Genomic DNA, 15,062 nt, shown 5'->3' on the forward strand with positions numbered 1-15,062 from the left:
AGAATATATTATACTTAAATAGAACTGCACAAAGCAACTTGCCATGACGCTTTTTATTTGGGTGAAAGCATTCTCTGTAACTGTCCTGACCCTGAAGAAAGTACAAGGGCAACCTGCATTAGTACCATAACTTTAATGACCAATGTCTGGATTGGTCTGTACTGGCAAAGAACAAACACAAAACCAGAAACTGCACAGATCCTTTGAAAGTACACAATCAGAAAAAGTGAGCAAGACAGAAGGTGAAAAGTGATGCTAAGAAATACTATGTAACTGTATTATAAATCCCAACTTTAATTCTTAATTGCGTTTTTTAAAAAAGTTACAACCCATTTTTATATCCATCAAGGGCATTTAGCACATTTATACAATGAAGAAAGGATTCAAATTTAATATGAATGTTATCTATTTCAATTCCTTCCTACCTGTGGATAAAGGGAGAATGTTTCTGAAAATCTGAAGGAGCTTGGATCATCCTTGTGGTACTCTCCAAATTTCTGACACTGAAATTTTAAAAAAATCAAGTTCTCAGTATAATACTTTTGCTATTGTCACAACATTTTCAGAAATACTGTTCATACTGTTGGATTACAACTCTCTTAACCACTGCCTATGTGCCTGGAACCGATGAGAACAGCAGCCCTACAATACCTGGAGAATCCACATTTCACCACCCATTTTAAGAAACGTATATGCCCAAGGAGCCATTTCAGATCAGGAGCCATACGCTTATTTGGAATGTAAGGAAAGTTTTCATTGGCATTAATGAGGGTTATCTTTCCTCTACAAACAGCAGGCACTGAAAATCAGAAAGACAAACTTCAACACTTATACAGAAGCCAAATCAGGACTGCAGAAGGAGATAAAGGGTTAAAAAAACAGTGTCCCCGGCCATATTGGAGGAGGGATATTCAACAGCTACTGACTTTTAAAAATAGCCATTTGCCCAATTGCTAGTTGCACAAATGGCATCATGTCATGCATGACCCTTATGATGTTCAAATCTAAAGGAGTTTTTGTCATTTAAATTGGTTCCTATCTGAGAGCTATATTTCACCTATACACATGGCCAGAAGTGCCACTGGACACATATAGAAAAAGATAGCAGGAAAAGCAGGATACAGTGTTTACAATGCCAGTACTGTAATCCCAAATGAGCTGGATTATATATTTACCTTCCCCCTCATAGATGGGAGACTTTCCATGAGTACAAGGGCCTTTGATCCAGCAAAAAGCTCATGGAAAAGAGGGAAAGAAAGTAATTTTTATTTTCATCTCTCCCCTGAAACCCACAGTCAGCTCCCATGATGTTTGAGAAGGTCCATCAAAACGCCTAAAGATTTCAACAGTGGTTCAAGCAGGAAGGGGGTTTAGCCAAAAACAAACACCTCTCATACTTCCATCAATGGATGCTGGGGGATGCTTTCTGTGAGCAAGATCCAACCCAGCACTTGCCTTCATATACATACACACAGTGTCTTCCAGTTTGGTTCTTCCTTTCTGCATTTGTCTGTTTTTGGTAAGGAATAGAGGGTACATGTTGAAAACCCAGTTTTTATCTATCCTGAGTACAATTCTAAATAGGTGATTAGCAACACTGAACAGAAGTAAGCTTACAAGGGAATTTTAAAGCATTCTGAAGGTCTTACCAATCTGATAAGTTGTCTGTCCAACCATCGAAGGACATCAGGCCCTTCCTCTGTCTCAGCCCGATACACAGCTAGTCTGGCCATAAGAATGGCAGCTGCCTCTTGGTCAAAAGAAGCAGCGATGTTTTGAATCTGTGTCTGAGCATCTGCCCAACTACAAAATAATAATAATAATAATGTCTTATTTTTCTCTTAAAAATTAGCAAAGACTTAGCAATTCAACAGCAGACAATTCCAAGTCCATATTACTTTTCCAAGTCTATTTTTAAAAAAAACACATTCCTTCATGCAAATTCTGGGTCAAATACTGAGGAAGTACATTGCAAAGCAAATAGAAGGATTCTTGTAGACCCTGTCTGAACACTGTACCACGAATAATTCAGGCTTCCCTAAAGGAAATAACACAAAAGGGTCACTTCATGTGGTATCTCTAATTCTTGTGACTTAATGGGTTTTGTTTTTTGTTTTTAAAAATAGCACGTATTAATTGTAAGTACTTCTAATTTTGTCTTAATGTGCAAGCAATAAACTGTTTTATTAGAAGTTCTCTCAAACACAGCAAAAGACCCTAAGGGACCTTACAGTCATGGCTTTGCTCAATATAATATAAAGTAACTTAATAGACTAAAACATAATATATGCTGAAAGCATATATTAAACTGTGTGGATATTACACAGAACTCTAGATCAATATATCAGAAACTAAAACTTACTTTCTGGCGATAGTAGTGACTCTAATACGTCTCTGTCCACTTGAATGCTGGTACTGAGTTACAAACTGGATGGCACCTCGTCCACCCTGAGGAATTGGAGCATTGTGCTGTTTTGAAATGGGAAAAGCCAGAAGATTAAATTAAACAAAATCATAAAACCATTGTTCAGAATGATCATTACATTTAGATCCTCATCATTAGCAAACTTTTTTAAAATTAGAAAATCATCTGATAGAAATTAGTCTGAGAAATGTTGCATGGTGTGCAAACTTCTATACGAAAGGTCAGTCAGTAAAATGGCTCCCCAGCTTCAATTCTAATTTAATCCCAAACTGGAGTAGATTCCAAGAAAGAACACTTCAAGAAGCAAACTACTAATATTAATATGGCAAATTTTGAAAATTAAAATCAGGCTTGGCATAATTAGGATCTGGGACTCTTACTATGTGCTCCATATAACCTCATCAAGCATCTTTTACTTCTCTCCAAACATTAAAAACTAAAGCAAATGCATCCATTGGAACAGTATCACAAATGAATATCAGATTATCTTCACAGAAAATAAAAACTCTTGTATTTGTTGGAGCTCTCAAAAATAAAGTCGTAAGAATGTAATACAATCCTTTATTTTGTTCTGAACAAAGTGTACTATCAGATTTTTCTCTTACCTGATTAACCACCTCAAAATACAATCCTAAAGTTGTGCTAGGATTAAGTCCACATATCTTCCACTGACAAGTACCTCCTGTTCCTATTTCCTGGGAGGGAAATACAAACAACGTTGCAATAAAGAATACATCTTACTAAACACAAACACAACTTTAAGATTTGTGACAATTACTATTGTAAGCCCCTGATTCAGTAATTTAAATAAACAAATTTATTTCTTGTTACAGATTGTTCATTGCTCTCTGTAATGAGATAACACAATTAGCAGCAGCTGCTCACCACTGAGATCAGAAGGAAGAAAAGAGAAGGAAGTTACAAGATTTACTTTTTAAAAACTTGTGTGGCAAGGGCTGCCTCCTTATACAGGTTCCAGGGGGTAGTTCTATTACACTCAGTTCCAATGCACACTCAATCTAATGCTTATACATTTAGATGGCTATTTTTCCCAATTAAGAATTCCTAGGACTGGCACATTAATTTCACATAACAAGAACTTGCAACACGTGTAATTTTTTTAAAAAAAATTAAAGGTAGCATGGATTTTTACACACTGGAGGTCACTTCATCAGATGAAACTTCTTTTTTCTTGTTCTGTGCCTTCAAGTCATTATTGACTTATGGCAACCCTAAAGTGAACCTATAATGGGGTCTTCTTGGTAAGATTTATTCAGAGGATGTTTGCTATTGTCTTCCCCTAAGGCTGAGATAGTGTGACTTGCCCAAGGTCACCCAGTGGGTTTCATGGCTGAGTAAGGAATCAAACCCTAGTCTCCAGAGTCATAGTCCAATACTCAAAAACTACACTATGCTGGCAAAAATTTTAAGGTAGCATGGATTTTTATACACTGGAGGGTCACTTCATCAGATGTATTTAGGGTACCCTAAGAAGGCGAGAGAGAATGCCATTTTATGGCAGAGGTTAAAAGCAAGCAAAACACTGGGCAAATATACTGTCACTAAGTAAGATGTTACTAGCATACATTAAAAAATACACAGCTCTCCTGCTAGATGGTGATATAATTAGTAATTATGTGGTGGTGTACCCAGGAAGCATCACAAGGAGTCAAATAAACTTTTGAGGCTTATCCTTACTTTCTAACCTCTAAAGTCTCTTATTCCTAAACAATGTATTTGTCAGTTTGGCAATCCAATGGCTTAAGATATATATGTGTCTGTATAGTTTATACAAACACATACATATCTTAAGCCACTGGATGGCCAAACTGATAGTCTACCTAAAGGACCGCCTCTCCCCGTACAATCCGCCTCGCACCCTCAGAACATCTGGGCAGCAATTGCTGAAGGTGCCTGGGGCCAGGTTAGCTTCTACTTCGAGAAGGGCCTTTTCCACAGCTGCCCCAGCCCTTTGGAACACGCTGCCCACGGAGCTCCGCTCATCTACCACCCTGGCCCAATTTAGGAAGGACCTCAAAACCTTCCTATTCAAGCAGGCATTCCCCGATTAAATATCCTGTGGGCCTCCCTCCTCTTCCGTGGCCATGAGGTTGGGCTAAGGGGCTTTTATTGCTGTTTTTTAAACTGTTGTTATTGTTGTTTATGTGTTTTTAACTCTGTATTTTGTCTGCACTTGTTGCACTATTGTAAGCCGCCCTGATCTTTTGGAAGGGCAGGATATAAATAAAGATTTTATTATTATTATTATTATTATAGCAGAGCAAGTATGGTGAGTTCAATTCCCTGCTTGTCCATGAAAACCCACTGAGTGACTCTGGGTAAGTCACACACTCTCAGTCCCAGAAAATCCTGTGACATGGCAACTCTAAGTCGAAAATGACTTGAAGGGACTCAACAACAAATAGTCTGTAGAGACATAGGGTTTTTGCTATAATACAGCATTGATACAATGTACAGTAATCACCTACATAACACTGCAATGACAAAATTCAGGAAAATAGCAGTATCTAGTAGATTTTAAATAAGAGAAAGGTTTGATTAAGAAGGTATCAGGTTTTGTAAATCAGCCAAAGAACTCACTGGTGACTTGAAGTTTGAAAGACAAAAAGCAAAACTTTGGGAAACTGTGCATTTGAAAATAAAAACATGTTCATAATAATTCATACAGGATCTTAAGAATAATGCTGTACTATTGTACTGTAGTGCACTGTGTTACTGTGCTACACCTGCCTTTTTCCTAAACTAGGACTGAAGGTGATTTGACCAGCAGAATAATTTCTATAGCACACTTCTAAAGGAAGGAGCTGGGCAAGGTTGACTGGTACCAGCCAATCAAAGCTCAGGGAATGCTGTGACAGAGGTGAGATCTGTGGATGAGAAAGTACAGTGGACCCTTGGTATCTACTGGGGTTTGAGTCCAGGACCTCCCGTAGATACTAAAATTAATGAATGCCCAAATGCCATTATATACAATGGTGTAGTAAAATGGTGTCCCTTATATAAAATGGCAAAATCAAGGTTTGCTTTTTAGAATTTATATATTTTTGCATATTTTCAAACCATGGATGGTTGAATCCATCGATAAAGAATCCATGGATAAAGAATCCATGGATATGGAGGACTGACTATATACAAAACTGAGGCTTGTCTCTGACAGAAGACATATGAGGAAAAGATGGCTTAGAAACAGAAAAAAGCTGTAACAGAGATAGGACAGTCACCCAGGGGGAAGAACCAAATAGGATTTTGGAAAGCTCTGAATGATTAAATAGTTCAGGGGTTAACATGTGATCTAAACATGTCTTAATAAACTTCTGCTTATTTATTCTTTTTTTAACTGTGTTTGGCTCTTCCTGTTTAGTTCTGCTAATCAGTCTGGTCATGCTTTCTACAGTGAACTCCACAAAACAACATATCCACTGGGCCATATAAGGATCATCTTGAGATCCAAGTACCTGATCCAGGGAAGGATCTTGAAAGGAAAGAGGACAAAGAGAGTGACAGGAGCCCAAGGATTAGAACTGCAGAGCCATCATGGAGAGGGGACCTATCACAACAAGTTTCATATATGAAAAGACACAGATTGTATGTTCAAGTAATAAAATTGTGATTAGTCAACTTACATTTTCTGATACACAAGGCCCTTTAGAATTGAGTGATACACAAGGTCCAATAGCTCCAGATATCTTGATTTCTCTTGAGGTCTACACAAATTATATAACAAAATAAAGAATAATAAAATGAACATATTCCTACAAAATGTAGATTACCTTATAGCCTGGCATACCTATAAACCCAGTTTTCCAATAACAGCAGTGCTAACAAGAAATAGCTGGGATAAAGGAAACTGATGCAGTCTATTCAATATGGAACTAAATTAGCCAGCTTTTCTTTTAGCAAAACAGCTTCTAGGATACTGCTGGACAACAACTGATTGTCATTCCTCTTCTCAAACCCATTCTTGCATAAATCACAACATTCTTTAATGGTCCAGAGCTTCCAGAGCTGGAGTTAAATTCCTTCCATGATCTTGTATTTGTGCCAGATTAGGAATCCGTATGATGCAATCCTATAAATGACTACTCAATGTCCTTTGAGTTCATTACTCTCTCTAAATGAATACAGAACTGCAGCCTTGAACTACTGAGTGGGTCAACCAAATATCCTCAATGTACTCCTTATTAAATATGTTACTTCCATTAAAAGCAGTTCTGTTATTTATATACCCTAGTCCTTCCAAACATTTGTTGCATGCTATTCAGTTTTTAACTTGAGGCATTTTTTCTCTTCAGGGAAGAGAATAATGAACAATCTCTTACAGTAGGAATCTGATCTAGAATACCTGCAAAGTCCCTTAGAGCCCTATAATTTTGTAGACTGAAATCTACAAAGCTGTTAAACTGAGTTAAGCACTTTGCTGGCACATTATTGGTCCATCCAGCCTAGTACTTCCTCTGTTAAGTGCTTGTGTTTCTATAGCAGAAGAACAAATAGTCAACCAAATGCTATGGGACAGCAACTGCTGTCAGACATCACCAGCATAGCCAATGCTGAAAAATGATGGTAGTTGCAGACCAACATCTAGAAGGCCATATGTTTCCTACCCCTTGCTCTACAGAGGGATTTCTGGAGAGATTATAGAAATTAGATCTGAACCTGTCTGCAAAACATGTGTGTAGCTCCTCTAAACCACATCTCCTCTCTGACATTAGCTTACTTCTCAAAGTGTGCTTCCAGGGGCAAAGCATATACATGAAAAATACATCATACTATAATCTTGATCTCATGTTCTGCTGCCCAAGTGTTATACAGATAGGAGGAAATTATATAACGTCTACAGTACTGTTTCTGTGTTCCAGCAACAGAACAAGCTTTTTATTAAACATACTACAAGTACAGTGGACCCTTGTTATAGGCTGGGGTTTGGTTCCAAGATCCCCCATGTATAACAAAATCCGTGGATGCTCAAGTCCCATTAAATATAATGACATAGCAAAATGGTGTCCCTTATAAAAAATGGAAAATCAAGGTTTGATATTTGAAATTTATACTTTTTTTGAACATTTTCAAACTGTAGACTTGAATCTATGTATAAAAAATCCATGTATAAGAAAGGCCGACTGTAGTGTGAACGGAATATATCATACAGGAAGCCCTTGCTTATCTGACAGGTTAGGAATTGGAGGACTGTCAAGAAGTCGAATTGGAAGCGGAACCCAGTCTTTTCTTAGTTTGCAAATGCAAGACTGAACAATAGATGGCACCAGGTCAATGGGGGGGGGGGGGTTGTTTAGTTCACTGAGAGAGAGAAAAGCAACAGTTGTTAAAAGAGCAGAGCAGGAGTCAAAAGTGCAGTTTATGACTATCATTAAAATCTGTCAAAACAGCAGAACATCCAAAAATGAGCTGTTGCAAAGAGGGAAATGTGTGTACACAGCTATATTCCATAGAATGCTAGAAGATGATCTATATCTGCAGTGACAAAAAAGACACCTAGTTACCTGCTATGTAAATTAGACAGTGGAAATAAGAACTATACTCCTGCCAAGCAATGAATGCAAGATCACAGTCACTCTAAATTCAAAAGCTTATTTTCACATTAAAATCTCGGACTAAAGGACTGAACTGAAATGGTGACTTACTTATAGAAATATTAAATATTTTACTACAACAGCTTTGTTGTGATGTGGAACAGCTGATATTTTAAAAAGAAGTATAGTAATACCAAATCTTACCTTAATTTCTAAGGTGCCTCCAAATCCCATCTTGAATTGCCCCTGCACATCTTTGGTAAACACACGCTGAAAGGTTTGTTTGAACAAGGATGTATTGAATGAATCTCCCATTACCATGTAACCCCTACATGAAGATCACACAAAAAAAACCACCATGTAAGATACACAAATAGCTAAAACATCAAAAAGCAGTTATGCTGCAGTTCAGGGCTTTTCATTAAATTGTCAGATGGCCTACTTCTACAAGTTCTCATACTTGTTCCTGTGAAGTCCTCTATATCACCATTCCATAATGCTTCTTTATGATATTACCCATGTGTGCCCTGTGTTCACAAGTTGCCAACACATTTTTAAAAAATACTGCTTCAGTTTATGGAAACAAGTGTCATATTCACTGGCATGCTGACACTTTTTCTGCTCAGTCATGAACATAAAAAGCATAGTTATAAAATGCTACCACCAGAATTGAAGAACTATTCAAACACTAAGGTTTCTATTTCACAACAGATTAGATTTAATATAAAAGGCTTATACTCTTTAGACTTAACAACAGAAGAGGGATAACTTTCACTACCACCATCCCCAATCCCCTGGCAGCCCCCTCAAAAGCCTTCATGAAGGACTGCAGAGCCATCCTAAGAAAGAAAGCTGTCACAAGGTATGCTGAGGGGCTTGCCAAAAGCTGGACAGAGTAACTTGCTGTAAGTGGGAACTGTTACTCTGCCCATTTTTAGCAAACTGCCCCTTCTTCTTAAGCCCCTGAAGGCACAATCCACATCCTTCACAACAAGGACTCCCAACCTTCAGGAAAGGCTGGAGATTTCAGGAAGATGCCACAACAACAAAGAAGGAGAAAGAGACCTTCCACCACCAACCCCTTTGCAGTCTTCTAAGCATTCAAGCCAATTATTCCAATTCAGAGAAAGTTAAATATGGCCCCATACAGACAGGCCAAAATAAAGCTGCTTTGAGTCACTTTGGAGCTATGCTCTTTCTTTGATAAAATTACCAGCTTGGTAGATGAAGGGAATGCTGTGGATATAGTATATCTTGATTTCACTAAGGCCTTTGACAAGGTTCCCCATGACATTCTTGCAAAGAAGCTTGTAAAATGTGGGCTAGACAAAGGAACTGTTAAATGGATCTGTAATTGGTTGACCGGCCGAACCCAAAGGGTGCTCAACAATGGCTCCTTTTCATCCTGGAGAGAAGTGACCAGTGGGGTCCCACAGGGCTTTGTCCTGGGCCCAGTGCTATTCAATATCTTTATCAATGACCTGGATGACAGAATTGGAAGCATACTTATCAAATTTGCAGATGACACCAAGTTGGGGGGAGTGGCTAATGCCCCAGAGGACAGGATCAAGATTCAAAATGACCTGAATAGACTGGAAAGCTGGGCCAAAGCTAACAAAGTGAAATTAAACACGGAGAAATGTAAGGTATTGCACTTAGGGCAGAAAAATAAAATGCACAGATATAGGATGGGTGACACCTGGCTGAATGAAACTATGTGTGAAAGGGATCTAGGAGTCCAAGTAGACCACAAGTTGAACATGAGTCAACAGTGTGATGCGGCAGCTAAAAAGGCCAATGCTATTTTAGGCTGCATCAATAGAAGTATAGTGTCTAGATCAAGAGAAGTAATAGTGCCACTGTATTCTGCTCTGGTCAGGCCCCACCTAGAATATTGTGTCCAGTTCTGGGCGCCACAATTCAGAAAGGACATTGAGAAACTGGAGCGTGTCCAAAGGAGGGCGACAAAAATGGTGAAGGGTCTGGAAACCATGCCCTATGAGGAACGACTTAGGGAGCTGGGGATGTTTAGCCTGGAGAAAAGAAGGTTACGAGGCGATATGATAGCCCTGTTTAAATATTTGAAAGGATGTCATGTTGAAGAGGGAGCAAGCTTGTTTTCTGCTGCTCCAGAAAACAGGACCCGGAACAATGGATGCAAGCTACAGGAAAAGAGATTCCACATGAACATTAGGAGGAACTTCCTGACAGTAAGGGCTGTTCGACAGTGGAATGCACTCCCTCGGAGGGTGATAGAGTCTCCTTCCTTGGAGGTCTTTAAACAGAGGCTGGATGGCTATCTGTCAGGGATGCTTTGATTTGGATTTCCTGCATGGCAGGGGGTTGGACTGGATGGCCCTAGTGGTCTCTTCCAACTCTATGATTCTATGATTCTATGCTGTTTAAATGGTGCATGCGTATTAATAAATAATAATAATAAATAAAAATTTTATTTGTATACCGCCCTTCCAATGATCAGGGCGGTGAACAGCATAATAAAATCAAATACAGTAAAACACAACAAAATACACATAGCAAATACAATAAGATACACAAAATACACATATTAAAAACGAATTAAAAAACCCCATCAGCCAACCATCTTGCCAACAAAAGAGGGAGGAAGGCCAGCTGGAACTTCATTCGGGGAATGCAGCTTGGAATAAGAAGGTTTTTAAATCCCTTCTGAACTGAGCCAGGGAGGTGGCCGAGCGGAGCTCTGTGGGCAGCGTGTTCCAAAAGGCTGGGGCGGCGATGGAATACGTCCTCCTCGTTGTGGAGGTAAGCCTGGCCTCAGGAACCCTAAGTAATTGCTGCCCAGAAGTTCTGAGGGTGCGGGGCGGAATGTATGGGGAGAGGCGGTCCTTCAGGTATCCTGGGCTCAAGCCATATAGGGCTTTATAGGTAATCACCAACACCTTGTACTGTGCCCGGAAGCGAATAGGCAGCCAATGCAGGTCTTTTAGCACAGGTGTAATATGGCTGGCCCTGGAAGTACCAGTGATCAGCCTGGCTGCCATATTCTGTACCAGCTGTAGCTTCCGGGTTTGGTATAAGGGTTGCCCCATGTAGAGCGCATTGCAGAAATCCAATCTAGAGGTTACCAGAGCATGTACCACTGTTTCAAGGTCCCTCTGGGCCAGGTATGGGCGCAGCTGGCGAATAAGCCGAAGCTGGTAACAGGTGCTCTTGACCGTCGCATTCACCTGAGATGTCAGGTGAAGCGGCGAGTCAAGAAGCACCCCCAGACTGCGCACGGAGTCCTTCACAGGAAGCGCGATCCCGTTCAGGACAGGTGGAACCACCGCCATTCCTGGACCAGGGGAACCTATCACAAGTACCTCCGTTTTCTCTGGATTCATACTGAGTCGGTTTTCCCTCATCCAGCCCATTACTGACTCCAGACAGGCCACGAGAGGAGAGACGCCATCCTTGGTCACTGCATCAGTCGGAGACATAAAGAAGACTATTTGGGTGTCATCAGCGTACTGATAACCCCGCGCCCCATGTCTCCGGATGATCTCTCCCAGCGGTTTCATGTAAATGTTGAAAAGCGTGGGAGACAGAATGGCTCCTTGAGGGACCCCAGATGTAAGGGCCCTCTTATCGGAGCACACGTCTCCCAGCTGCACCATCTGGAACCTCCCAGAGAGGTAGGACCGGAACCACTAGAGCGCAGTGCCCCCGATTCCCACCTCTACCAGGCGCTCCAGAAGGATACCATGGTCTATGGTATCGAAAGCCGCTGAGATGTCCAAGAGCACCAACAGGGACATGCTTCCCCTGTCGATGCCCAGACGGAGATCATCGACCAAGGCGATCATGGCCGTCTCAACCCCGTAACCCGCCCGAAAGCCAGTTTGAAATGGGTCCAGATAATCCGTTTCATCCAAGATCGACTGAAGCTGGATTGCAACCGCCCTCTTGATCGCCTTCCCCAAAAATGGCAGCAGCGAGACTGGCCGATAATTACTATGTAACAGGGGGTCGAGGGAGGACTTTTTTAATAAAGGTTTTACGATGGCCAATTTCAAATCAGATGGAAATTGCCCTTCCCTCAAAGATGTATTAATAATCTGGCGTAAGAGGGACGTTACTGCCGGTCTCCCCTGAGCCGCTAGCCATGAGGGACAGGGATCGAGAGAGCAGGTTGTCTTCCGAACGCTTCAAAGGATCTTGTCCACATCATCGGTACTTACCAACTCAAACTGATCCAGTTTAATGGAGTCCACGGAGGCTTTGGACGCCTCTACCCTAGGTTCTGCTCTAATGCCAGCGTTAAGACCTTCGCTTATCCGAGAGGTTTTATCCGCAAAGAAGTTATTAAATTGGTCACAGCAGGCCTTAGAAGGTTCAAGGATCTGGTTCGGGGCAGGAAGGAGCTGAGTTAGCTCCCTGACTACCCTGAACAACTCTGCTGGACGCGACTCTGCGGACGCGACACGAGCACCATAGAACGAGTTCTTAGCTGCTCGTATCGCCTCTCCGTAGTCCTCTAACAGTTGGTCTAGGAGAGCCTTGTCGTCTAAGCAAAGGTGTTTCCGCCAGCGGTACTCTAGCCGTCGCAGTTCCCGCTTCCTTGCCCGGAGATCTTCCGTGTACCAGGGCTTACGTTTGGAAGCGGGTCTGAGAGGGCGCTTGGGAGCGATACTGTGTATAGCCCTAGAAAGACCGGTATTCCAAATACCAGTCAGGGCATCAACAGAGTCGCCGTCACTTCCAACATGTGTCCCTCTAGGGCTTCCTGAAACCTTGTGGGTTCCATCAGCCTTCGAGGGTGGACCATCCTAATAGGTCCGCCACCCCCGGGGGGGATCTGGGTAGAGACCTTGATTTTTGCCTCCACCAGGAAGTGATCCATCCATGTCAGGGGGGAAATATTAGTTATTTCCGCCCACGGATTTTCCGCATCCGAACAAAAGACCAAATCAAGTGTATTACCCGCAAAATGCGTTGGACCCGAAATCAGCTGGGACAGGCCCATGGCCGCCATGGTATCCATGATTTCTTGAGCCGCACCGGATGGAACATAGCTGGCCGTGAAGGAGATGTTGAAGTCACCCAGGACAAGTAGCCTGGGCGCCTCCAGCATCAACTCCGCGACCAGCTGTGTCAGCTCGTTAAGGGAATCCGTTAGCGCACGGGGTGGCCAATACACCAACAGAATCCCTAGACTGTCCCTAGCCTTTAGGGTCAGGTAAATACACTCGACATAGGAAGTCTGTCGGATGTGGTTCCTGGTGAGAGACAAGATGTTCCTATGTATCAAGGCCACACACACCCCCCGCCCACCTAACCTGGGCTGGTCCTTCACCGAGAACCCAGCAGGCAGGGCCTGAGCCAACACAGCATCTCCCTCAAGCCCAAGCCAGGTCTCGGTAATGCAAGCCAGGTCGCAATCATTGTCCTCCAACAAATCATGGAGGATGTGGGACTTGTTGTTAATCGACCTGGCATTGCACAGGAGCAGCGACAGGGTTTGTGGCACGGTTGGAGTGACCCTCAGGTTCCTTTGGTTGGGAGGGGGACAGGAAGGAGAGATAGATATGACACATCGATCCTGCCTTCCCCTGTAACTCAAGTCCTTTCTCCCACTGCCATACCTCCCCTTGTCCCACACTGCCTCAATGGGAGCTCCGCTCATGCCAATGTTATCCCCCCCTCCCCAGCCCGAGCATCCCCCGCATCCATAACCTCCCCCCTCCCTTTCCCATATCCCCCATCCACACCCTCCTTCTCCCCGCATAATACAGCAATGATGGAAGGGGAACAATATCACAATCATTCCCTGCTGCTTGCTCGCACACCAAATCAAGCGCCCTCCTAACAAGAGCTAGTCCTTCCCGAGCTGGGCGCTCCCTCCCGGTGGCGTGGGGCTGGCGCTGGCGTCTCTCCAGGGGCCGGCGGGCCGGCCTTATGGAGGAAGCCGCTCCCACCGGCTCCTCCCCCTTCAAAACGCCGCTTCCAAGCGGCAAGCAGAGTCCTCTCTCGCGTCTGGAAGTCACGCCAAAGCCACAATCCAGTCCTCAGGACTGGAGCACAGCTTTGGCGCAGCTTCCGGACTCTTAGGATGCATGCATCATTTAAGCAGCATACTTCCAAAGTGACTCGAAGCAGCTTTATTTTGGCCTGTCTGTATGGGGCCTATGTTAAATCAAAATAGCTTCTCTCAATCACTCTAACAGGAATATGTGTTGGGAAGGCAAGAGAGGGCCAGCTATCTCAGTGGTTGCTCCCAGGCGCTGGAAATCCCTTCCTAAGGAAGCTAAGATGGCTCTCTCCTTGCTATCTCTTCACTGACAAGTGAAGGTATCTTAATTTGAACAGTTTTTGAGAACCAGTTTACAAGAAAAGTATTTTCTTAGTATACTATATACTATTGCTATTATCCTTCATTTTTAAAGGAACACGTTTTAATTCTATAGATAGTTTAACAGCATTGTAAATATGATTTTATATTATTATTTTTTCTATTACATTGTTGTACTTCTATTTATTTTTTTTAAAAAACTAGCAAACATGGGTCTCAACTTTGAGGGGAAAGGCAGGCTATAAATAAATAGCAATACAATACCATGCTAGTTTCGCTAAATCAAAATTCTATATCTATATTTCTCTATAAGGCTCGCTGAACTCTGGAACTTTTTTCTCAGTAGACACACAAGGAACTGCATTATTATGCATCAACTACACTTTTCTGGGCCAATTTTTAATGTCTGTCATACGTCCGTTTACAATGCTGTTCAGTTGCTATAACATTTAGGAAACCAGCTATATACCACATCAGTAACAAATCTTGACGATAACAATTCAGAGCATTAAATATATACTGATGATCAGCATCATCACCACCACCACCACCACCACCACCACTTTAATTTGTAAAGGCAACAAACAGTCTTATGGCATTTTGGACATGAACAGGTTTAGTATGGATTAAGCTTTCAAAGATTGCAGACCATTTCATTAGATGCATGAAGGTTTGACTGAATTACCAGCATGTGCAAGCAGCAAAGTTCAAGGGAACACAAATACTGAAAGTGTTAATTACTTTTAAAATTACTTAACATTCCACAGAAATATTC

At 42.0% G+C, this 15,062-nt stretch overlaps 2 protein-coding genes across 4 annotated transcripts in view; one reads left to right on the forward strand and one right to left on the reverse strand.

Annotated features, from left to right (window-relative positions):
- PROSER1 (proline and serine rich 1) overlaps positions 1 to 15,062 on the forward strand; it is a 321,400-nt gene that overhangs the window by 263,776 nt on the left and 42,562 nt on the right. The window lies entirely within an intron of this gene.
- The window catches only part of SEC23A (SEC23 homolog A, COPII coat complex component), a 33,287-nt gene that overhangs the window by 10,431 nt on the left and 7,794 nt on the right, over positions 1 to 15,062 (reverse strand). The window contains exons 8-14 of one of the 2 annotated variants that reach the window (XM_042448282.1): positions 8,182 to 8,305; positions 6,070 to 6,150; positions 3,031 to 3,120; positions 2,363 to 2,469; positions 1,650 to 1,803; positions 1,176 to 1,235; positions 426 to 503 (exon numbers count right to left, since the gene is read on the reverse strand). In XM_042448282.1, coding sequence (XP_042304216.1) covers positions 426 to 503; positions 1,176 to 1,235; positions 1,650 to 1,803; positions 2,363 to 2,469; positions 3,031 to 3,120; positions 6,070 to 6,150; positions 8,182 to 8,305 — 694 coding nt within the window. The remainder of the gene's footprint in view (positions 1 to 425; positions 504 to 1,175; positions 1,236 to 1,649; positions 1,804 to 2,362; positions 2,470 to 3,030; positions 3,121 to 6,069; positions 6,151 to 8,181; positions 8,306 to 15,062) is intronic. The other variant, XM_042448290.1, reaches the window with a different exon arrangement.

This window comes from Sceloporus undulatus, chromosome 1, assembly GCF_019175285.1.
Source record: "Sceloporus undulatus isolate JIND9_A2432 ecotype Alabama chromosome 1, SceUnd_v1.1, whole genome shotgun sequence".
Lineage (NCBI taxonomy): Eukaryota > Metazoa > Chordata > Lepidosauria > Squamata > Phrynosomatidae > Sceloporus > Sceloporus undulatus.